The sequence below is a fragment of the Phyllostomus discolor genome, chromosome 5 (assembly GCF_004126475.2).
Source record: "Phyllostomus discolor isolate MPI-MPIP mPhyDis1 chromosome 5, mPhyDis1.pri.v3, whole genome shotgun sequence".
Lineage (NCBI taxonomy): Eukaryota > Metazoa > Chordata > Mammalia > Chiroptera > Phyllostomidae > Phyllostomus > Phyllostomus discolor.
Genome location: NC_040907.2, coordinates 30873577 through 30897998, shown reverse-complemented (window position 1 = coordinate 30897998; position 24422 = coordinate 30873577). Strand labels below are relative to the sequence as shown.

General features: G+C 49.8%; 3 protein-coding genes across 7 annotated transcripts in view; 2 read left to right on the top strand and 1 right to left on the bottom strand.

Moving 5' to 3' along the window:
* ZSWIM5 (zinc finger SWIM-type containing 5) overlaps window positions 1-9160 on the top strand; it is a 120638-nt gene extending 111478 nt beyond the window's left edge. The window contains exons 12-14 of the mRNA XM_028513486.2: window positions 4852-5015; window positions 5507-5588; window positions 6319-9160. Coding sequence (XP_028369287.1) covers window positions 4852-5015; window positions 5507-5588; window positions 6319-7181 — 1109 coding nt within the window. The 3' untranslated portion in view covers window positions 7182-9160. The remainder of the gene's footprint in view (window positions 1-4851; window positions 5016-5506; window positions 5589-6318) is intronic.
* A 779-nt stretch (window positions 9161-9939) lies between these two features.
* UROD (uroporphyrinogen decarboxylase) lies at window positions 9940-13415 on the bottom strand. Of its 3 annotated transcripts, none has more exons than XM_028513693.2 (10): window positions 13268-13415; window positions 12493-12605; window positions 12290-12369; window positions 12150-12212; window positions 11737-11934; window positions 11454-11615; window positions 10939-11076; window positions 10665-10765; window positions 10517-10583; window positions 9940-10181 (listed from the first exon to the last, which is right to left on the bottom strand). In XM_028513693.2, exons 1-10 carry the CDS (start codon window positions 13285-13287, stop codon window positions 10020-10022), a joined length of 1104 nt encoding a protein of 367 aa, XP_028369494.1. In that variant the 5' UTR covers window positions 13288-13415; the 3' UTR covers window positions 9940-10019. The 3 variants fall into 3 exon arrangements, with proteins under 3 accessions (XP_028369494.1, XP_035881853.1, XP_035881854.1); XM_036025960.1 differs by having other exon boundaries at window positions 12493-12611; window positions 13274-13384; XM_036025961.1 differs by lacking the exon at window positions 12150-12212 and having other exon boundaries at window positions 13268-13358.
* Window positions 13416-15380: 1965 nt separating this feature from the next.
* On the top strand, window positions 15381-24118 carry HECTD3 (HECT domain E3 ubiquitin protein ligase 3). Of its 3 annotated transcripts, none has more exons than XM_036025959.1 (21): window positions 15381-16003; window positions 16191-16351; window positions 16625-16717; window positions 16797-16932; window positions 17215-17330; window positions 17414-17527; window positions 17664-17746; window positions 18181-18346; window positions 18568-18649; window positions 19310-19492; window positions 19643-19695; window positions 19874-19938; window positions 20104-20207; window positions 20448-20567; window positions 20683-20772; window positions 21750-21956; window positions 22232-22361; window positions 22461-22535; window positions 22633-22714; window positions 22835-22899; window positions 23072-24118. In XM_036025959.1, the coding sequence occupies exons 1-21, from the start codon at window positions 15635-15637 to the stop codon at window positions 23137-23139; spliced, it is 2562 nt and encodes an 853-aa protein (XP_035881852.1). In that variant the 5' UTR covers window positions 15381-15634; the 3' UTR covers window positions 23140-24118. The 3 variants fall into 3 exon arrangements, with proteins under 3 accessions (XP_035881852.1, XP_035881851.1, XP_028368573.1); XM_036025958.1 differs by having other exon boundaries at window positions 22820-22899; XM_028512772.2 differs by having other exon boundaries at window positions 15382-16003; window positions 22828-22899.
* Window positions 24119-24422: the final 304 nt, after the last annotated feature.

Sequence of the window (24422 nt, the reverse complement as noted above, 5' to 3'; positions counted from 1 at the left end):
TCACAGATGTAGAAATAAATCTGATTAGGCTGATCTGTATTACAGAAATTGATTCAATTATTTTTCAAACAGAAAGTACTTGGCCCAGATGAGTTCACTGGTGAGTTCTATCAAATATTTATGGGGAAAAAGGATACCAGTTCTCTATAATCTCTTCCCAGAAAACAGAAACAGAGAGAACACCTCTGAAGTTATCTGGTGAGGCCAGCATTACTGGTAAACCAAAAGCAGGTAAAAATAATACAAGAAAGGAAAACTACAGACCGATATCACTCATGTAAATAAATGTAAAACTCTTAAATAAAATGTTAGCTAATTGGATCCAACAAAGTATAAAAAAAGTATACACCATGACCAAGTGGGATTTATTTCAGGGATGGAAAGCTGGTTCAAGTACTTGAAAAGTGAGGTAATCCATCATATCCACAGGCTAAAAAAGAAAGCTCATATGATTATATAAGTAGATGCAAGAAAATGATTTGACCAAATCCAGATGTGGATTTTTTAAATCCATTATTTAAAAATAAAAAAAAAACTCAGCAAATAGGAGTAGAGCAGACAGTCAGCTTTATAAAGAACAACTACAAAGAACCTGTAACTACCACCATACTTAATGGAGAGAAACTAGGTGCTCCCCTGAAAATCATGTATGAGATAAAAATGTCCTCTCTTACCACTCCCATTCAGTATCATACTGGAAATTCTAGCTAAAGCAATAAGACAAGAAAGGAAATTATTCAGATTAAGAAGGAAGAAAAAACTGTCTTTGCTTGCAAATGACACGATTATGTAGAAAATCTCAAGGAATTAACAGTAAATTGGAACTGTTTATAAGTGATTATATCAAGCACACAAGGTTAAGATAGAAAAGTCCACTGCTTTCCTATACACCAACAACAAACAATTTAGATTTGAAGTTAAAAACAATACCATTTACATTAGCATCCAAGAAAAGGATTTAGGAATAAATCTAACAAAATATGTACACGCAATATCTATATTAGGAAAATATAAAACTTTGATAAGAGACAAAAGAAAATCTAAATAAATAATTCATGTCCAATATTTTCATGTCAGTTTTCATGTCAGTGTTCCCAACTTGATCTATAGATCAATACAACCTCAATCAAAATCCCATGATATTTTGTGGGTATCGACAAACTCTTTCTAAAGTTTACATGGAAAAACAAAATACCTAGAATAGCCAACACAATATTAAAGAACACATTTGGAGAACTTAACACCACCCAACTTTAAGACTTATCGTAAAGCTGTTATAATCAAGATAGTGTGGTATTGGCCAGAGAACAGACAAATGGTTAAATGGAACAGAATACAGAGCTCAGAAATAGACCCACACAAATATGGTCAACTGATCTTTGACAAAGGAGCAAAGAATAGTCTGTTCAACAAGTGGTACTGGAAAAACAGGACATCCACATTCAAAAAAATGAATACAGACACTGACCTTACACCTTTTATAAAAATTAACTCAGAATGGATCAGTGACGTAAAGTAAAATGCAGAGCTGAAACTTAACAGAAAATAACAGAAAAATCGAGGTGACTTTGAGTTCGGCAATGACTTTTTAGATGCCAAAAATACAATCCACGAAAGAAAAAATTGATAAATAGGACTTCATTAAAATGAAAAACTTCTGCTCAGTGAAAAACACTGTTAAGAAACTGAAATGATAAGCCACAGACTGGGAGAAAATATTTGTAAAACACTTACCTGATAGAAGATTTGTATCCCAAATATACAAATAACACTTAAAACTTAACAATAAAACAAACAACTGAATTTTAAAATGGGTCAGAGACGTGAACAGATGTCTCACCAAACAAGACACACAGGTGGCAAACAAGCACATGAAAAATGCTCAGCATATTGTGTTTAGGGAAAAGAAAACAAAAGTGAGATACCACCACATACCTATTAGAAGAGCTTACCAAAACCCAGGCAGCACCAAGCACGGGTGAGGCTGTGGAGCAACGGGAACTCTCATTGTTGGGGATGCAAAAGGTGGAGCGTTTGGAAGGCAGTTTTGCAGTTTTTTTCAAAGCTAAATATAGTATTATCATATAATCCTGAAATTGTTCTCTTGGGTATTTACCAAAATAAGTTGAAAACTTGTGTCCACACAAAAACTTGCACACAAATGTTTGCAGCATTTTTTTTATAATCGTCCAAAACTGGAAGCAACCAGGTGTCCTTCAAAAAGTGAATGGATAAAAAAACTGATAGATCCATACAGTGGAATAGTATTTACCAATAAAAAGAAATGAGCTATCAAACCACAAAAAGACATGGAGAACTTTAAATGGATATTGCTTAGTGAAAGAAGGCAGGCTGAAAATGTTACATACTGTAAGTCTAAGTTCATGGCATTGTACTTGGTAAAACTATGGACAGTGAAAAGACCAGCAGTCACAGAAAGAATGAAGAGAGGGATGAATAGGTAGGTGTAGCACAGGTTTTTAGAGCAATGAATCTATTCTGTATGATACAGTAATGGGGGATCCATGATACTGTGCATTTGTAAAAACCATAGACCTGTATAACCACAATGAACCCTAACAAAACTACGGGCTGTAGTTGATAACATGTGGGTGTTGACCCATCAAATATATCACTCATGTAAAATGTTATCATAGAGGAGACTGGAAGTAAGGAGATGAGATATATGGGAACTCTCTGTACTATCTGCTTAATTTTCTGTATACCTGTAACTACTTTGAAAAAAAGTATTAAATTTTTTTATCCTCATCTGAGGACATTTTTTTCCTTGCTTTTAGAGTGAGAGGAAGGGAAGGAGAGAGAGAGAAACCTTAGTGTGAGAGAAACATCGATGGGCCACCACCCGAACATGCCCCAGCAGGGGACAAATCCACAATCTAGGCATGTGCCCTAACCAATATTCAAACCCACAACCTTTCAGTTTACAGGATGATGTTCCAACCATCTGAGCCACACCAGCCAGAGCCAAAGTCTATTTTTTAAAAAATATTTTAATTATTTTTACAGAGAGAGGAAGGGAGGGAGAAAAAGAGGAAGAGAAACATTCATTGGTTGCTCCTTGTACAGCCCAGACCAGGAACTGAACCTGGAACCCAAGCATGTACCTTGACCGAGAATCAAACCCATGACCTTTTGTTCTGCAGAATAACTCCCAACCAACTGAGCCACACTGGTCAGGGCAAGGCCAAAGTCTATTAATTTAAAAAAAAAACTGTTTTTAAAGATAATAGAAGAAAAAAGGTAATCTCACCCTGGCTGGTGTGGCTCAGTTGGCTGGAGCATCGTCCTATAAACCAAAAGATTGCAGGTTCAATCCCCGGCCAGGTCGCATATGTAGGTTGCAGGTTCAGCCCCTGGTCAGGGCATATTTGAAAGGCAGCTAGCTGATTGATGTTTCTCTCATATCGATGTGTTTCTCTGTGTCTCTCTCTTTCTCTGTCTCTGTTTCTGTCTCTCTCTCTGCTCCCCCTCCCCTTTCTCTCTGGAATCAAAAAGAAAAGAAAAAAGGTAATTTCTTCTATAATCCTAATATCCAAAGATAACTACTACTAAGACATTCATATAAATATTCCTGGAGTCCTGGCTGGTGTGGCTCAGTGGATTGGGTGCCGACCTGCAAACCAAAGGTCGCAGGTTTGATTCTTAGGGCACATGCCTGGGTTGCAGGTCAGGTCCCTGGTAGGGGGCGCGCAAGAAGCAACCACTCATTGATGTTTTTCTCCCTCTCTCCCTCCCTTCCTCTCTCTCTAAAAGTAAAACAATAAAAAATAAATAAATAAATATTCCTGGAGATTGTCTATTCATATGGATGCACATGACACACTATACACACTATGCTACTTAGCTTTTTTTTTTAAATCATCACCAGAGGATATGTTTATTGATTTTAGAGAGAAGAAAGAGGAACATCAGTGTGTGAGAGAAACACTGATTGGTTGCCTCCCATATGCACCCCAATGAGGGGATCGAACCCACAAGCTAGGTATGTGCCTTGACTGGGACTGAACCCCTAACTTTTTGGTATATGAGATAATGCTCCAACCAAGTCACCCAGCCAGGGCCTTATTTCTTTTTAATAAAACTAGAATCATAAAATATTACCTATATACAAATTATATATAATTCCCACAACAACCCTAAAAGATATCATTTCTATGTTATAGATGAAGTAACTGGTAAAAGGGCTGAAACTAGGTTCAATTTCCAGTGTATTTTATTCCAAAGCCTATTTCTTACCACTATATTTCTGTAAAACATAAGACCTATTTTTTGTTCTATATTTACTTAACATTTACTCCTCTATAAGATACGCCAATCTTTCACATGCCATACTGCCTTCATACAGTGGCCTTCACTTCTAATGGCGCAGATGCCTTTCCTGTGGTGTATTCCCTACTCTGTGCCCTAGTACTTTGTGTAGAATTCTTGCCTACTGAATAGGAAATAGTGACCCATGTTCTTTTTGCTCCAAGGAGGCAAACAGTGGGACTGGCATACTTTTTTGGCAATAATATGGCTTCCTGACTTCTGTATAAGTAGCTCTCAAAACTGAGGTGTTCATGAAAATTATTTCTGAGACGTAAAGAGAGCAAGGGGTAGAAGCAGATGAAAAGGTGAGAAGAAGTGAATTCATGTGGGTGTTGGGGAAGGAAACAGCGTTCTGTGGGTTCAGTGGAGACAGTGCTTGATCATCCAGAAGGGATGGGAGCATTCAGGAGCATTCAGTGAACTGATAGCGGCCATTTCAACCAGTACCTGTTGTGATCGGTGGACCATTCAGGGAAACTTTAAAGAAGACCTTGTCCCTGCTCCTTTTCTTGGTACCTATAGGGGATACTCTGAGGCTCCGAACAATCCTGGAAGCAATACAGAAGCACATCCATTCTTCCTCCCTCATCTTCAAACTGGCCCAAGATGCATTCAAGATTGCCACCCCCACGGACAGTAGTGCTGACAGCACCCTGCTCAACGTGGCCCTGGAGCTGGGGTTGCAGGTACGGAGGAGTGGGCCATCCCAGCTTTAGGCTTCTGGCCTGGCAATAATTGATGAAAGATACAACCCTAGGGGGTCTGGGCATAGGCCAGGTCTGGTTCTTTCTGTGTCCCCACAGTACAACTTCTAGCCTAGGCACAAGATAAGAACTCTATAAATCAGGCCCCATTTTGAAGTTAAGTCCAGAAGCAACATAGCTTTAGGCTCCATGGGGACCCCTTCATCTCCCCACCCTACTCCCACTCCTTGAAGTCAAGCATGGCGTGGTAGGTAAGGACTTTATTTGTTAGAGGTCATCAGTGAAGCCTTCTGTCTGATTTGTAGGAAGTGTGGGGCTGAAATGTAATGAACCTGCCTGTCCTTATTGGGAGAAATGGTCATGTAAAGCACCAATAAATACTTGTTTCATAAAGAAATGGCAAGGGGAAGAAGGGAGACGGGGTTCATACCAGTTATGCTTAACTTACTGGTAATGCCCCTTTTTTTGCCCAGGTGATGAGGATGACCTTATCAACCCTTAACTGGAGGCGCCGGGAGATGGTGCGGTGGTTGGTGACGTGTGCTACAGAAGTGGGTGAGTCTCCTACCTCCCTCCGCCCCCAGGGTAAAGGATTCCTGGGCCCTACTCTTGTGACAAGACAACAGACCATTAGAGCTCTCATATTCCTGTTACTGATGGCCTGAGAAAGGACGGGGCTACTGGTAGAAAGGGGCCTCTCTTCAGCCAGTCCAAGCTCTGCTCTCTCTGCTTGGACTATACCCTGATGTCAACAGCACTTTGACTCTCTGATCAGGGACATCCGAGAGAATGAATTTTCATCAGTACTCAAGTGCACCCCTGTGAGGTAGTTGACCTGGTGGTTTGGTCCCAGTCCCTGTCCGTACTTCTGAGAAACCCCAAACAACTTGGAGGCTCAGGACCCCATCTAGAGTCCAAAGCCCCAGCACAGGACTCTACCCTGAGAGGCCCCACTTCAGCTAGAACGCCCAGGCAGATCTGCAACCCCTGCCTTGGGGCAGGCAAACCACAGGCTGTGCTGCTCCATCCTTGTGAGGGGATAAGAGCACCTGCAGAGACCTTCAGTCCTCTGACCTGGGGAAGGAAGGGATGGGAAGAGACCCCAGACAGGGTCTGGCCATCCGGGATGCTCCCCATTCCCTGGTTTGCCTCAGATCATCTCAAGGCTGCGGAGGAGAAAGGAGAACTCATCTCTGCAAGCCAAGTTCTGACCCCAGTTGGTAATCTGGGCAGACCTGGATCGGGACCCGGATGGCCACGGCTGAGCTCAGGCTCTCCCTGACAGGTGTGCGGGCCCTGGTGAGCATCTTGCAGAGCTGGTACACACTCTTCACCCCCACCGAGGCTACTAGCATTGTGGCTGCCACAGCCGTGTCCCACACCACTATCCTGCGCCTCAGTCTTGATTATCCACAGCGGGAGGAGCTAGCTAGCTGTGCTCGCACACTGGCCCTGCAGTGTGCTATGAAGGATCCGCAGAGCTGTGCCCTGTCAGCCCTTACACTCTGTGAAAAAGACCACATCGCCTTTGAGGCAGCCTACCAGATCGCCATTGACGCTGCTGCTGGGGGCATGACCCATTCACAGCTGTTCACCATCGCCCGCTACATGGAGCTCCGTGGCTACCCGCTACGTGCCTTCAAGCTGGCCTCGCTGGCCATGAGCCATCTCAACCTAGCCTACAACCAGGACACCCATCCAGCCATCAATGATGTGCTCTGGGCATGCGCCCTTAGCCACTCTCTGGGCAAGAATGAGCTGGCGGCCCTCATTCCCCTGGTGGTGAAGAGCGTGCACTGTGCCACAGTGCTGTCGGACATCCTGCGGCGCTGCACCGTGACTGCGCCAGGCCTGGCTGGCATCCCGGGGCGCCGCAGCTCTGGGAAGCTTATGTCCACTGACAAAGCTCCACTGCGCCAACTGCTGGACGCCACCATCAATGCCTACATCAACACTACACACTCACGCCTGACACACATCAGCCCTCGCCACTATGGAGAGTTTATTGAGTTTCTGAGCAAGGCTCGGGAGACCTTCCTGCTGCCGCAAGACGGCCACCTGCAGTTTGCCCAGTTCATCGACAACCTCAAACAAATCTACAAAGGCAAGAAGAAGCTGATGCTGCTGGTGAGAGAACGCTTTGGCTGAGAAAGCAGACAGCTCACTGCTGGGGCAGCCTGGGCTCCCAGGTACCATCAGGTCAGGCCAAGGACACTGAGACATTTGTCCACCCTGAGAGGACTCGAAGCACCTGTGGCTGAACCACAGGCCACAGGGCTGAGCATGGGGAGAGTCCGACTGTAGCCAATATGCCTGCCTTGGCAAGATTCTCACATAGCCCACTGTTCCTGGAGGAGCTGGGTCCTGCAGATCAATCAGAAACCTTACAACATGCCACCTCACACTCCTGTATCCTGCGTGTGTCCTGGGCATTGGCCCTCTCTCCATTGGCAAACACTGAACACTGTTCCGTCTCAGGGATTGCTTAACCAGAGAAACAGAAGCATTTATGGTACTGTAAATATTATAGTATATGTGTTGCCAATTACATTGTAAAGTTATAACTATTTATAACTCTGGTTCTAATTTGATGGGTACTTGAAACAGCTGTGGGTAGGAAGATAGGCCTGTTTTCTGAGGAGACTCACACCATTTCTCAGGTTTTCTTTGCAGAGTATATGCTGGTGGCAGTGGAAGAGTGAGGGTGGAAGGAAGAAAAATGGCCAGTTAGAATAAATCCCAAGTCTAGTCTATGCAGAAACCCCAGCCTACAGACAGGGCATCTGTAGCTCCGCGGTGGGTGAGGGGCAGGGCCAGGACTGGACTTAGACTTTCACTGCACGAAGCCATGAGGACACTGAAGCTCTTGCTCCTGCTTCACACAGCCTCTAGGAGCCTGTTGAGCTCCTGGAAAACAAGTGCAGGGAGAAGGTGAAGGTCTGGGAGGCCACTGAGCTCATAGTATTCATTTGCTGTGGTCGCCTTTGTGTTAAAGAATGTCTGGTTTCATCTCTAATTATGTATGTGTATATATCTGTATGGCTAAGTACATATGTCTGTATGCTTAGATGTATCTGTGTGTGCCTGTACATGCACATATATGTATCTGTGTGAATACATGTCTGTGTGCTAGACTCTGGGTTTCTGTGTGAGGGCACACACATTTGTGAATATGTAAGAATACGTATGTGTGTTCATGTTTGTTGCATGTTTAGTATGTGGGCACACAGGAGTGCATGTATATGAACATGTTTGTGTGTATGCCTGCTCTCCATTGTTCTGTCTTTACACATGTAACTTTGTATATTTCAACATGTAGGTATATCTGTGAACTCATGCTTGAGGATCTGCGTAAATGTGGCTCTTCTCTTTTTGCCAGATCCCTTCCCAGTTCCTCTTAGTCTCTCACCAGCTAAATATGTTCCCCGTCTCTGTGCCTCCTTTATTCTGTCACCAAACAAGCTTCTAAGCACGTCTCCCTCTACCTTAAGAGTGGCTTCTTCAGCTCCACAGTTCTCTTCTCACCCTGTACTTGCTTTCTTCCCCCGCCTCGCTACCTCAAGCTTTGTCACAGTCCCATTGATTACTGATTTGGAGGCTGGGGCTGGGATGCATTTGGCCTTTCCCTTTCTGACTAGTTTCTAGTCCTAGTGGGCAACCTCTGTCTTAGCCCTGGCTGACCTCCAGTGTATGATGTTCCTGTTACCTTCCTGCCCTGTGCTGAGCCTGGAATTCCCATAGAAGGTAGCAAGGGCATTCAGAAGTCATTTGGATGCCAGTGTCTTGGTGTTGACTGTTCTAGGTTTTAGTTCCTGAGTAGGGGGTGGGGTGTGATAGGGAAAGGGTGGAATAGCTAGAGTGTGAACTAGGGACCTGTCTGCTTTATTTTCCTTTCTTTGACAAACTGGTTGTGTCACCTTTTTCTCCCTCTACACTAACCAGGAAGTTGTATTTGCTGTTTGTGGCTAATGAAGTCTCACTGTTCAGCCATGGGCCCCTACAACCTCTCGGCCCAGTAGGTTGGTTTAAAAAAAAGCCACTCCCATTTCTGTATCATGATTACCATTTTTTAGCAAGTATGTGAACTCAGAGTGCTTTTCTATAAATAAATCACAGATCACAGAAAAGATCATTTCTGTGAAAACAGAAATTGTGTTCTCTCAATAAATGGGGCCCTTCTCTCTCTTCTGCATTGCCCTGGCTGGGACGGGGAGCTGTTGGGGCCTAGACTGCAGTGGGTTTCTAGTGGTGTGAGATGTGCAATGACAAAGGAAGATTCCCCACCACACCAGACCCCTCTCCGGAGTTCACAGACAGCTCAGAGCCTTGTCCCAGGAAGCAGGTGCCATCATAATGGCCAGAAACTCCAAGATCCTGAGAAAATTAGAGGGTACGCAGAACCACCCTGAGCACCATTGGGACCTCTGGCGTCAGAGGCCTTTCCACCTCAGCGACGCAGGTCTAAGGCTCTGTTCCCAAGCACCCTGGCTCACAGTCCTCATGTCCTCCCCTCTCTGGTATCTTTCAGTATCAAAGCTAAAGGCTTCTCAGCTTCTCCCTGCTTACCTAGACTCCATCTTCCTTGAAGGCCTCTCTGAAATACTCTAGCCATTCCTGTGCCCCTCTCTGACCTACCTCCTCAGACACAAAGCCCTGTCACTTTGACCTCATAAGCTGTGGGGACCCAATTTCTTGGCAAATGTCACAGCTCCGGCTGTTAGGTTGCTCTGGGGCTTGGAGAACTGAGGACACAGTGGGGGTGAGGGCCCTGACGTTAAGTCCTATGGCACATATTCCGATACCTGAGTTCCACAGCTTTGGGAAGGGTGTAGAAGGAAGCCCCGGGGAGGGAGCAGAGGCTAAGAAGGAACTGAAGATAAGGGCACAGGTAAACAAAACCACATGCTAGACTCCAGCTCTGGGACTTTTATTCTCCTGGAAATAATATTCTGTGTTGGTGGAACTTGAGGGGAGAAGAATGTACGCTCACTTCCGTCGAAGTACACGTGAGTATTTGTGCACAGCATCTACAAAGGCCCCCACGTGCTCTGGGTCCATGTCAGGGTACAGTCCATGGCCCAGGTTGGCAATGTAGCGCTGTGGCCCAAAGTCATCCAGCATCTGCTGCACCAGCCGCCCAATCTCCTCCTGGGGACCAACAGGGCATTGGCTGCAGGGAGGGCCAGCAACCTCTGTCCTCCTTATACATAATAGTGACATACATATATGTAGGCGTGATTCTACTTGGTGTAATTCATTCAGTCATTAATCCAAAAAATATTTATTGGATGCCTAGGATGGGCCAGGCACTGTGAAAACACAACAACAACAAAAAGAAATTCCTGTCTTCCTAAAGTTCACATGGTGTGTGTAGGGTAGAGGGGACAGGCAGACATGAAAACACACAAGAATACAACCACATCTACCGCCGTGCAGTGCACAGAGACACACTCGCAGACACACCCAGGGGCCCTGGTTGTTACCTCAGATGCATACAGGGCGCACGGGTCCAGGTTGCCCTGCAACGTCACGCTCTTCCCCACACGCTCCCTGGAAGCAGAGTCGATGCTACGTTCTAGTGACAGAACATATGGCAGCTGCACCCCCTCTACCTCCCGCTCCCTCACTCACCGGGCTTTCTCTGGGGTCACTGTCCAGTCAAGCCCAACCACCTCGTAGCCAGCCTGAGCCAGCTCCTCCAGAGCAAAATGTCCATCCTTAGCAAAGATAATCTGGGGGAAACAAGGGCAGATTCCTGAGGCTACAGAGGGCCTTTGCTCTGCCTACTAACCTACTATTATCTTAGCTGTACCTTTGCTGCCCTTCAGTGGTCACTTCATTCCATGCAGGACTTACCCTGAAAGTTCCAGTCACACCTCCTTCACTCATCCTCCCCCATTCTTACCATGGGCACCGGTGCCAGGCCTGCCTCCTGCAGCCTGGCCTTTACTCGCTTGGCCACTTCACGGATGTAGGGCAGCGCAAACTTATTGAAGAGCTGGGGGCCAAGATGCCCTGCGTGGGACTCAAAGAGCTGCAGTGCCTACAGTGAGGTGGTGGTGAAGAGGCACATTTAACACACACAAAGGAAATATCTCAGGCCCACACACAGAATGTGCCTCCATTTTTCCTCAAGTGACGTGAATCCTTGATACTGCCTGCACCTATACACCCAGTTCCAGTCAAAAAGTTCTGTCTTTTCCTCCAGGTCCCAGTGCTAGCCTTGGTCTTTGAACACACAAAACATTAGCGCCCCTGCCAGTGTCAGGGTGCACTCAGCTGCTCTGGCCAGATCACTGCAAGCCAAACTTCTTTCATGCCTGGCATTAAGACACCTACCTTCTCAGGTGTAGGGACCTACATTGATTCTGGTCCTTATATGCTAAACCCCAGCCTATCTGTCTCTCCCTCAGGACTCACCTGGGCACCAGCAACCACTTGTCCCACCAGATATGGTACCAGAGCATCAGTAAGGATGCGAAGCAGCTGGTGACTGGCCTTTGGTCTCTGGTAAAGCCAGCGCTTGGCCTGAGCCATGGTGCTTGAGCTGCCACCCTCAATCATGTATGTCATCAGAGTCCACTGCAAAAGGATACAAAGAGAATGTCACAGGTGTAGAAGTCTGACACTTCCTTCCCTTGTCTACACCAGACCTGCCAGAGTGATTTCCCCATGCCCGAGTACCTGCCCTGTTCCACATTACCGGGGCACCAGCAAAGCCAATCAGGGGCACACGTCCAGCCAGCCGTTGTCGAGTGAGGGTGATGGCCTGGAATACATAGGCCAGCTCAGAGGCCACTGTTGCTGGATCCTGGAGGCGCTCTAAATCCCGCTCCTCTCTTAATGGCTCTGGGAAGCTGGGGCCTTTGCCAGGTACCATGGTCACCTCCATGCCCAGTGCCTGAAGGGGAAGAAAACATCCGTGTTCCCAACCTGTAACTCCAGGAGAGAGGCTCTGTTCAGCCCATACCAGGAAAGAGGAAAAAGAGAGTGAACCTCAGCCAAACCATCTCTTCCAGCCTGTTTTCCCCACATCCATTGAGGATAAGTGTCCATCTTGAGCCTCACTGTCTAATCCCTGTTTCATCCATTCCAGAATCAGGTTTGAGTGGATACCTGGGGTACAACAAGGATGTCGGAGAAGATGATGGCAGCATCCAGAGGGAAGCGATGCAGTGGCTACAGGGAATAGAAGACAGGTTGCTAGATAGTGAGCGGAGGACATAAATCTCTCCCCTCTGTTGTGGGCCCCTCACCTGCAGAGTCAGTTCACAACAGGTCTCTGGAGATCGACAGGTACTGAAAAAGTCCTGGGCAGCCCGAGCTTCCCTAAACTCTGTAGACCGGAGAGAAAAGGCAGGGCTCAGCCTTGAAGAACCTTGAACAGCTCTCCTCTGTGCCCCCGCCAAACTTTTTGCCCTCCACAGTTTTACCTAGATTCCCAGGCCCTGACCCTGACCTGGTAAGTAGCGGCCTGCCTGCCGCATGCACCAAACCGGCGTGTAGTCTGTCTCTTCTCCCCAAGCTGCTCGTAGGAATGTGTCATTCTTCAGCTCTGGAAAGCCCTGGGGCCTGGACATGGGGGTCAGAGGTGGGAGGTTGGTGTCAGTAAGCTAAGCTGAAAGGTGGGGAAGGCCCAGGTCCTAAGGCGTAGTCAGTCCAGCACCGTTATCTGCCTTCACCAGAACAGTTCCCAAGCTGTGGCTCCCGGCCCACTTCACCTCCTTTCTGCCTATCAGGTGGTGCACAAGACTGCAAGGGGCCGTGCTGGGGCCTCTACCCTACCCCAGTGCCAGCTTCCCCAAGTTCAAAGACTGGAAAGACTGGCGAAGTGGGGCGGGGGAAACCCCAAAAGGATAGTTGGAGGGTCTCAGGGTCAGAAAATCACAGGAACAGGGGAGTATAAGTGGGCTAGTTCCAGCTCTGGGGGCTAGTCCAAGGAGGGCTCAGAGTTGATGGTCCAGCAATAGGGGTCCTAATTGAGGACTAGAAAGTCCTAGGAGTATCCCCTAAATGAAGGTCTGGGGGTCGCAGTCCCGGCTAGGCGGATCCTGGGATGGTCTTAGGAATCCATGATTGGAGGATTTTCGGGATTCCGGACTCTGGTTCAGGTTGACCTCGGACCCTGATTCCCAGGACTGTCCAGGGAAGGGGGTACAGGGACAGATCCCTCAGGTGGAAGACCCGAGTCAGATGCCTCGGTGGCCGGACCGCGCAGGGTGCAGAGAACTCACCCCAGCCCGTTCGCCTCCATGGTAAGATGTCTGTAACTTCGACCCAATCCAACTTCAACCTGTGTCTGAGCAGGCCCCTCCCCAAACTCCGCCCCTCCATGGACCGAGTCAAAGTGGTAGCCATGTTGAAAGTCACATGACCAGACTGTAGCTACCGCTACCCGGCAGCCCCAGCCGCTGCGTAGGGGACTCCCGGCCTCACTTAACCATAAAGTCAAGTGTAGCGACGCAACTAAAAAAAAAAAGTAACTTCTCTCTAAATTACCCTTTACCGTGACTTGGGGAATTTGCCTTTCTCTGATGGACTAGGAATCCCGAAGTCTCAGCCTAAGGTCTCACTTTCACTCCCACTGTCCATGTTTCTAATGGTCATGCCTGGCCAGCTAGGCATACAGTGGATTATGGAACCAAACTATACAAGAATCTGAAATCATTAAATATTTCTATTAACTACTAAGAGCCTATAATAGGTACAGAAGTAATTGGTGAACAAGATAGCCTCTTCCTTTAAGGAGCTACAGACTGATGGGGAGAAAGAGAAATCAGCAATCACAATGTTTTCAAAGGAAAAAACTAGAAGCAACTAGTAAGGGCTTCTCACTTAACTAGGGGAAGCAGTGGGGGTATTCCAAGCAAAGGGAACAGCATGTGTAAAGCAAAGAGGCTAAAGAGCAAATGGCTATTGTTATGAAACCCAGGAGGTCAATCGGGTGGAATTAAAGAGGCTGGGAATGTCTACGGAGTTTAGGTCATGCAGGCCCCTTGTGAGGTGCATTGGTTCACTTTGTCCTGTAGCAGCGTTAAAGCATACAAATAGCTTGAAGAGAAGGAAAGAACTGTGTTCCCAATTTTCTAGTGAGAAAAAATGGAAAACTGTCAAAATTACATGGGATCATTTCATATTAATTTATTGATAACTTCAATTATTTGAAAACTATATCAAAACAGAGTTCCACCCAAGTGTCCATCAACAGCTGACCAGATAAACAAAATGTTGTATATACATACAATAAAATATTATTTAGCCATAAGGAATTTAAGTTCTGATACATGCTACATTTTTGTAACATTATGCTTAGTGAATAAGACACAAAGGACAAATATTGTAAGGTCCCACTCACATGAAAAATCTAGAGTAGGCAAATTCATAAGGCAGAAAGTAGATTACAGTTTGTTTACCAAGAGCCGAGGAGGAAGCAATGAAGAGTTAATTGCTTAGAGGGTACAGAGTTTTTGTTTGGGGTGATGAAAAAGTTTTGAAAATATATCATTGTGCACTTAAAATGTATTAAAATGGCAACTTTTGTTATATACATTCTATCACAATTTTTAAAATTAATGTAATATGGGCCCTGGCCTGGTAGCTTAATCAATTAGAGCATCTCATCTTCATACGCCAAGGTTGTGCGTTCCATCCCAAGTCAGGGCACATACACGAAGCAACCAATGAATGCATAGGTGAGTTGCACAACAAATCAATGCTTCTCTCTATCTCGCTCCTCTTCCTCTCTTGCTCTAAAATCAATTAATTTAAAAAATTATTTAATTAATGTAATATATCAGAAGCCATTGAATTGTACAGTTTAAATGGGTGAATTGAATGGTATGTAAATTATATTTAAATGAAATCTTTTTTTAAATGGGAGAAGGGGACAGTTTCCTTTCTTCCATAATTGTTCTTCACCAACTGCTCCTGTCAATCTTTTTTGCTTCCTCTCTTCCCATCTAGACCTCTCCTCTCTTTTGGTTCAGAATTACAGGGAGACACTGGATAATGACCACTAGTAGTATCCTGGGATTTGGATTAACAACCAGGATCAAACGTAAGTGACTCAAGGCACTTGTCAGTGTCAAGGGCTGGGGAGGAGGTTATTCTCCCAAATATTTTAGTCGTTCTGTCTCTAGGATAGGGAGCCCAAGAGGATGTTCAGAAAATTTTTAAAGATTCTTCTGGTTGTATAGTAGTATGACTTGTTAGCAAGAAGGTAAAACAGGAGACCACAGGACCAGAAAAATGGGGTTGCAACGATCCATCCATCCTGAATAGGATGGTGGCTTGAATAAGGGTGGTAGCCGTGGAGATAAAATGATAGTGGAAATAGGGATAGCAAAGGGGAGATTGATCGGGTAGAAACTACTGAACCTGGGTCTGTTTGGCTGAGTGGGAGGCTCAGGGGTGGGTAACATGCTTGAGGATCCGTGTACAAAGGGCAATACAGCGGCAGGTGCGCTTAGTCCAGAACTTACGGCAAAGCTGGCCGGAGGCGGGGCAGAGCTCAGTGGGAAGCTCAGTGAGAAGCTCTGTCCACCTTCCCGGCCGCTGCTTCCAGAGCTGGGTCGCCCCTGGGCTACCTCTGCCACGTCGCCATGGCAGGCCCCGGCCCGGGCGCGGCGCTAGAGACCCCACGGCAGCTGTTGGGTCGAGTACGCTTCCTGGCGGAGGCAGCGCGCAGCCTCCGTGCAGGACAGCCGCTCCCGGCAGCGCTGGCTTTCGTGCCGCGCGAGGTTCTGTACAAGCTTTACAAGGACCCGGCGGGACCGTCGCGTGTGTTGCTGCCGGTGTGGGAGGCGGAGGGCCTGGGGCTCCGCGTGGGAGCTGCAAGCACGGCCCCCGGTACCAGCTCCGGGTCCCTGCGCGCTGCCCGCAACAGCATCGAACTGCGGCGCGGTTCTTGCGTGCGCACCACCGGCGAGGAGCTGTGCAACGGCCACGGGCTGTGGGTGAAGCTAACTAAGGTGCGCCCTGGCTTGCCCTGGGCCCCGCAAAAGACTCTCGGGGCCTGGGAAGCCCCTGGCTGTTCCCCTCCCCTCCCTATATTGAGGTGGCATTGCATTCGGTGCCCTTTGCCTTGGGCTGGGCAGGGCAGGCCCCTGAACATGGGCAGTTCCCTGACACCTGCCTCCATCTGACGTATCCCTGCAGGAGCAACTGACGGAGCACCTGGGTGACTGCGGGCTGGAGGAAGGCTGGCTGCTGGTGTGCCGCCCGGCAGAAGGCGGGGCCCGCCTTGTACCCATAGACACTCCCGACCACCTCCAGCGACAGCAACAACTCTTTGGAGTGGACTACCGCCCACTGCTCAGGTCCTGCACTTGGAGGGGAAGGGCTCACTATCAGTCGGCTGGGGTCCCTAGGAGTTGAAAAGTAGTCTGGCACCGCCCATTAGGTGGGGTACCAAAGGAAGGCCGGGTTCAGAACAGGAAAGGGCGGGGCCTGAAGGAGCTGGGGTGGGGCTTCTGCTGGTGTAGTTTGGAGTAGATAGAGCTCTGGATAAGGTTCCAAGCCTTGGGCAGGTTGCCCTGCTGCCTGCTGATGTCTCCCCCATTAAACCCCGCCCCCACACTCTCTGCCCACAGGTGGGAACAGGTGGTAGACCTTACGTACTCACATCGCCTGGGATCGAGGCCTCAGGCAGCCGAGGCTTACACAGAAGCTGTACAAAGGCTACTGTGAGTGAGCTTGGGTGGGATGGGGAGGAAGGAGCTCCAGGTCTGGGACCGACCTAATTAGGGACTTGGGGTTGCTTAGCTATGTGCCCCCGACGTGGACCTACGAGTGCGACGAGGACCTGATCCATTTCTTGTACGACCACCTGGGCAAGGAGGATGAGAACCTGGGTAGCGTGAAGCAGTATGTGGAGAGCATAGACGTTTCCTCCTACACGGTGGGTGCTGGGACTCTTCCCACCTCAAGCAAGAGGTAGTCACATCTTGCTAGATCCAGAACCCGCACCTCTAGATGGGGGCTAAACCTGAATCCCGACAGGCCACACTCAGTCCAGCCCCCGCCATCTTGGAAATCTTATAGGAACCCTTAGATAATTCCAGCTACCTAACACAGATCCACTCTTCTCTGTCATGCTCTCTGACCCAAAGCCACACTCCCACCGCAGGGAATGGGGGTGGGGGCGGGTGAAAACTGATTCCACCTCTCTACCCCTCCCCAGGAGGAGTTCAATGTGTCCTGCCTAACAGACAGCAATGCAGACACCTACTGGGAGAGTGATGGGTCCCAGTGCCAGCACTGGGTGCGGCTTACCATGAAAAAGGGCACCATTGTCAAGTGAGTGGGCTCCAATAGGACAGGTGGGTGAACCACGTGTCTGTGAGTGTACGGAGACCCATGTGCTTACTCTGATCCCCTAGGAAACTGCTAATCACAGTTGATACCACAGATGACAACTTTATGCCTAAGCGAGTGGTGGTCTATGGGGGTGAAGGGGACAACCTGAAGAAGCTGAGTGACGTGAGCATTGACGAGTGAGCAAGCTGGCCTGGGTGGGAGGTGGGGCATGATCCTAGCAATGGGGCCTGGCACAGCTTGGAAGGTTGGGTAAGACCCCAGCAGTCCCTGAAGGCAAGAGATATCCACAGTGCTTCACATCTGTCTCCTCAGGACCCTGATCGGGGATGTCTGTGTCCTAGAGGACATGACTGTCCACCTGCCAATCATTGAGATCCGCATCGTCGAATGCCGAGGTGAGGCTTAAGGCTATAAGGAGGGAAAGGGAGCCCCATTATCTGGAGGGGGGCTAGCTGGCACCCCCCCAGAAGAAAAGGGGATGGGCTTGGAGTTGAGATGAAGGTGATAGCTAAACTAACTCCAGGATTTGAACCTTTGGGGCCTGAGCCAGGAGGAAGCTACCAGGTATAGACGTGATTTAAAGCTGTAGAGATTTTTAGGCTCACCAGGAAGAGGAACTGAGTTGGCACCCTCAGGCATTACAACAGTTATAGTGGTGGATGGAAGAACCAACACAGAATATAATAATCAGAAATAGGTGAGTAGAAGGGGATCTCAAAGGTCCCAAGGGTCTAGGGACAAAAGACTAAGCACTAAGGAGACATTCTCCCCCTGAGGGCCAAGGAGGCAACAGGCACAGGAAGTGACCTCACTCTGACTTTTCCCCCAGATGATGGGATTGATGTGCGCCTTCGAGGGGTCAAGATCAAGTCCTCAAGACAGCGGGAGCTGGGGCTGAATGCAGACCTGTTCCAGCCCACCAGCCTGGTGCGATATCCGCGCCTGGAAGGCACTGACCCGGAAGTACTGTACCGCAGAGCTGTCCTCCTGCAGAGGTAACTGTGGTCCTGGACTTGCCAGTTTTCCCTTTCCCCTGTCCTGAGCTTTGTATGTATATGTGGAGGAGATCCCCAAGGACTTGTACTGTAAGCTGTTCAACTTCAAGTGTCAGAGTAGCCCCTGGGCGCTGGTTGCTCCTGTACCTGTGTGTTGGTGACTGAGGGGGTATTACATCCCTGCCAAACACTTTAGCTGCAGTTGCTTTTACCCACCCCAGATTCATAAAGATCCTAGACAGCGTCCTACACCACCTGGTACCTGCCTGGGACCACACGCTGGGCACTTTCAGTGAGATTAAGGTGAGTCTGGTCCAGCCAGTGCCGGTCTTGGCAGTGGGCTCCCGCTTTCTGCTCGTGCTATTGTTCACTGTTCAGCAGAGAGTTCTTAAAACCTACTCTAGGCCTTGACCTTTGCTGGGCTCTGGCTGGATGAGAAGAAAGCTAGACGTGAATAGTCAGAACCCAGCCTTTGGGGTGCTAACCCTCAGATAGTGTGTGAAATCCACAAGGGCTGGGGGAGGAAAGGTGACAGCATGCACAGGAGAAGTTGCAATAAAAGGTACATACGGGAGTTATAGCAACTCCAGATGACTTGAGAGTGGCGTACTAGGAGCATCTAGATGACATGATTGTGGAATGGCGATGAAGCCCGGAGGGGGTGGGCGGGAAGCAGGCCCTGGTAGCAGAGGGCACTGTGAGGTGGGCTGTGAAGCAGGGACTTTATCCCAGGTCAGTGGATGCATTGGAAGGGTTTTAAGTCAGGTAATGACAAAGGTGGATATTTTTGTTTTAGAAAGCTCCCCCTGGTGGCTGGCCTAAGGGAGGGCCTGGGGCAAGGACAGGGATGGACTAGGCTTGGACTGGAATGGTGGAGTTGGGTCCAGGCATAGAGGAGGCTTCCAGGGTCTGGACAGAGGCTGGCTGCCTACCAGTCCTGCTCTGGCCACTTTTTCTCACCAGCAAGTGAAGCAGTTCCTGCTACTGTCACACCAGCGGCCAGGCCTTGTGGCCCAGTGCCTGCGTGATTCCGAGAGCAGCAAGCCCAGCTTTATGCCACGCCTGTACATCAACCGGCGCCTTGCTATGGAACACCGTGCCTGCCCCTTAAGGGACCCTTCCTGCAAGAACGCTGTCTTCACCCAGGTCTGGACTCCCTGCGGTCGTACTGAGGGAGGCTCAGTAAGGGGCTTAGGAGGCTGGGCTAAAAGGGGCCCAAGCAAGGTCCTTGGGCCAGAGTGGAGCCAGTTGCGACACAGACTTTGCTGCAACTCCCTCCTCTTTCCCCCGCCCCAGGTTTATGAAGGCCTCAAACCCTCTGACAAGTATGAAAAGCCCCTGGACTACAGGTATGGCCTCAGGGTAAGGGACTTTCTTAGCAGACATGTACACATGTACATCCACACGCTGCCCGGGGCACCCCTCATCATTACCCCTCTGTAGCCCCACCCCTGGCTGGTGTCTGGGTTGGGGAATTGTTCCCAGCCCTGGCCCAGCATGATGACAGAGGTCTACCCCTATTTACAGGTGGCCCATGCGCTATGACCAGTGGTGGGAGTGTAAATTCATTGCAGAAGGCATTATTGACCAAGGTGAGACCCTGAAGGAGGGTAATAAGTATCCTGCCCTAGTTAGAGTGGCAGAGGCTTCTCGGGTCACCAGCTAACAACCAAGCTAGGGGACCTGCTTTATTAACCCCATCACGTGGACCGGAGCTCTCAATTGCCCCAGCTGAGGGCATCTCCCTGTCGTTTCAGGGGGTGGTTTCCGGGATAGCCTGGCGGACATGTCAGAAGAGCTGTGTCCTAGCTCGGCAGACACCCCTGTGCCTCTGCCCTTCTTTGTGCGCACAGCCAACCAGGTAATCTCCCACTCCTGCCTCCCACGTTGTTTCTGCTGTTTTGTCTCCTCAAGCCTCGCAGGTACCAGGCTGAGCTAGAGACGGGGCAGAGGGTCTGAGTTGCCCTGGGCAGCCTCTGGGCACACAGGGGACAGGGAGCCGTTGTGCATTCGGAGGGACCACTCAGGCCCCTGGGGAGGCCGTTCAGGGAACAAAGTAGGTCCATCCCATGCCGTGCTGACAGCTCTGTCTCGGGGACAGGGCAACGGCACAGGTGAGGCCCGGGACATGTATGTGCCCAACCCCTCCTGCCGAGACTTTGCCAAGTACGAGTGGATTGGACAGCTGATGGGGGCTGCCCTTCGGGGTAAGGAGTTCCTGGTGAGTAGCCTAGTCTGCCCTCCCTCAGACCAGCCCTGGGTCCTGGAAGGAAGAAGGGCCAGCCAAGCTTGGGCAGCTCAGGATGAGAAGACATGAGTGAACACTTGTCCCACAGGTCCTGGCTCTGCCTGGTTTCGTGTGGAAGCAGCTTTCTGGTGAGGAGGTGAGCTGGAGCAAGGACTTCCCCACCGTGGACTCCGTGCTGGTGAGCAGGGCTTGGAGGCAGCGTTTCCTGTGCCCAGCCGCTGATGGTTGCTGCGCCCCAGGGCTGTCCTGAACCTCCTCTCGCCACATACATGCTCCCTCTTCGATCACATCTTCTCCGGTGGCTTCCACTACTGTCCATGTTCTGGTGACTCCTAAATCTTCACCTCCAGCCCCAGCCTGTCTTCAAAGCCCGGAGCCCTGTGTGCACCTGCCTGCCGGACATCTGCCCTGCGATGGCGCCTCGAGTTCAGCACACGCTCGGTGTCCCCAGTCTGCTGCTCTCTAGAGCTCCCTGTCTCCGGAATGGCACTGCCACCCACCCTTTCCCCTGCCAAGCCCCTCAGGCTTATTCTTCACTCCTCTTTCCTCCTCACCTCCCTCCCTCTGTCACATCTCCTTCTGGAGTCTGTTTTTCCCATCTCACTACTGCACCCCTGGCTCAGGCCGCCTTCCTTTCTGACCCAACCGCCAGCTACAAAGCCAGTGTCCCTATCTGTTCTTACCAGCTGATCTCCGGCGGCCAGAGTAATTCAGTTCACACTCCTCATTAACCCTTCAATGGCTCTGCCTTGGGCTCAAGACAAAATACAGAAACCAGAAAGTGCTACTTGGCCCACGTCTGTGTGGTTCACATTCAGGTTCCAGCCAGACTCCTTAGGTCTTTTGTTCTTTCCACCTTTTCCCCAAATCCTCTCTCTTGAATTCCTTACAGCCCAACCAAGTCCCAGCCATCCTTTGGGTCTCAGTGTAGAGGCCGTTCCCTCCAGGATGCCTTCCCTGGCCTCCAAGCCTAATTACCTGCAGCCTTGATGCTTTCAAAGCCCTTGTGCTGATCCCCTCACTTCCCCCGTGGCCCTGCATGGGGGCGTCCTTGCCTGGCTGTCTGTCCTGCTTCTCTGTGAGTATCTTGAGGAAGAACAAGGACTGTTTCCACAATGAAAAACTGACCTTCCTGCCTCCCTCTCTAACCCCTAGGTAAAGCTTCTGGAAGTGATGGAAGGAATGGACAAGGAGACATTTGAGTTCAAATTTGGGAAGGAGCTAACATTCACCACCGTGCTCAGTGACCAGCAGGTGGTAGAGCTGATCCCCGGGGGTGCAGGCATTGTGGTGGAGTATGAGGATCGTTCCCGTTTCATCCAGCTGGTGCAGAAGGCACGGCTAGAGGAGAGCAAGGAGCAGGTACTGCCCAGGGGCCAGAAGAACAGAGAACTTTGGACAACTTCTAGTAGCCAAAGCCCAGCTGGACAGGACACTAGCACCCAATCCCAAGAATTCTGGCCCCCACCATCCCTCTGCCCCACATTCCTGCTAATCTGTGGAGTACCAAGATACCCCAGTGCTGGGCAAAGAATGTGTCCAACATTATCTCCTTGAGTGGAGCCCTAGTGGCCCCACCACACACGGAGCTCGGAGTTGTGCCCTCTTCCCCAGCCAGGCCTTTCCCTCCCCACCAGGTGGCAGCCATGCAGACAGGTCTGCTGAAGGTGGTGCCGCAGGCTGTGCTGGACTTGCTGACCTGGCAAGAGTTAGAGAAGAAGGTGTGCGGGGACCCAGAGGTCACTGTGGACGCTCTGCGCAAGCTCAGTGAGTGTGGGGCGGGGCAGGGCGGGGCAGCACAAGGGTGGAGCTTAAGCCCTGTGTCTGTCTGGACACAAGAATGAATTCTGTCTCTGTCACCACCAGCCCGGTTTGAGGACTTCGAGCCGTCTGACACACGGGTGCAGTATTTCTGGGAGGCACTGAACAACTTCACCAATGGTCAGTGGGAGAGGGCAGAATGATACCTGGGGCTGACTCCACTCGTGGGCCTCGGAGTCAGGCTGGAAGTGTGGACATTGATTTCCTTTTCACCCAGAGGACCGGAGTCGCTTCCTGCGCTTTGTCACAGGACGCAGCCGGCTGCCTGCGCGGATCTACATCTACCCGGACAAGCTGGGGTGAGTGCGGAGGCCAGGTCCGAAGCGGACCAGCCCCCCACACAAAAATATGTCAGACCCCTGCCCTGTGCCCCTGTAATTCTTTCTGACCTGTGGCCACTCCACACCTCCAGTGGCGAGACCACAGACGCGCTGCCCGAGTCTTCCACCTGCTCCAGTACCCTCTTCCTACCGCATTATGCCAGGTGGGTTTCCTAGGTTCGAGTCCAGAGTGGGGAGTGGGAGAAAGGTGATGTGCTAGGGTGGATGAAGTGCGGAACTGTACTAATTGGAGCCCCATCGCCCCTGGTAGTGATAGGGAGGGCCTCTGTACCTGATACTGACCAACTCCCCGCCTCCACCCCCACTCCATCGCAGTGCCAAAGTGTGCGAAGAGAAGCTCCGCTATGCAGCTTACAACTGCGTGGCCATCGACACCGACATGAGCCCATGGGAGGAGTGAGTCGGCGCCAGGGGGCAGCCCTGGGTCAGCGGTATCCTGCTCTGCCTTGCCTGGGGCGAGACACCTCGCATAGACCAGCTGGGATCTGCACTCCTGTTCTGGGCTTCAGCTGACGCACTCAGACAAAGCCCCCACGCAGGGTTACAGTAGGGGCGGCGGGTTGCCACTGGTGACTCAGCCCCGCAGATGCCGAGCCTACGCGTGCTGGGGCTTACTTCTGGTGTTACTTAGCCTCTGTGAGAGGGAACCTTCCACAAGCCCAGTATAAGCTGCCAGGCCTGAGTTACTTGAAGGAAGCCTTCTAGCTCTTTACCCACCACAGACGTTGCTTCAAATTTTGGCTCCTCTTTTTTTTTTTTTTTTTTTTTTTTTCAACTTTTCTCTGGTTCAGCCTGGACTCAAAACTAAAAACTATGTAGGATGGTGGAGGCTCCTCCCCAGACAAGGTGTCAAGGATGAATAGCAAGTGATGATGGTCTTTCTCCTTAGTCACCTGCCCCAGGAATAAAGCAACAACTGAGCACCCCTCCCTCATGTACTGTCTTTTCTTCCTCTCCCTCCATACCCACGATGTGAACTCCCTCCTCTCTTCCTCCTACATAGTCTCAGCTGACAAGTGCCACTGCCTTCCCTGGGCCAGAACCTACATCTGCTCAACATTAAATCTTCACTGCCACTAGCGCCCCGCATCAGTCACTTCTGCATTACTGCCAGCCCAACTCCCCTCCTTCTGTCCCACTCCCAAGATTCTGCACAAGCATGGCTAGCTATTTCCTCTGAAATCTTCAATAGCTCCTCTGTACCCAACTCTAAAATAAAGCCTAGATTTTAAATTAAACCTACCTCTAGGCTGTTTGCATGTCCCTGCCCCACATCTCCCTCCCTTCGGGGCCTCCATGACACTCTACCAAAAAATGTTTTGCACGTGGGAAAGTTGAATAAATGGCTGAATTCATTCCTTTAGAATGTCTTTATTGGTCTCCTGAGTGGTGGTAGAGAAGGCTTTTCCAGGACTTCACGGTCCTGCTGGGAGCCAAGGAAATGTCTGTCAGGTGGGAGTGGTGGGCTTCTTAGAGGCAAACATTAAGCCTGGAGCTGAGCAGGGAAGCAAGGACCCTGCTACCCAGAAGAGGGGGGAAAAGGTGGCCTGGCATCGTCTGGGGTGGATGTGGCAATTTGGGAGATGGGAGTCCTCCTTCAGGAGCCAAGTAGGCAGAAGAATTTGGTATCGGGGAGGAAGGACAAAGCCTGAGGTGGCTGATAAAC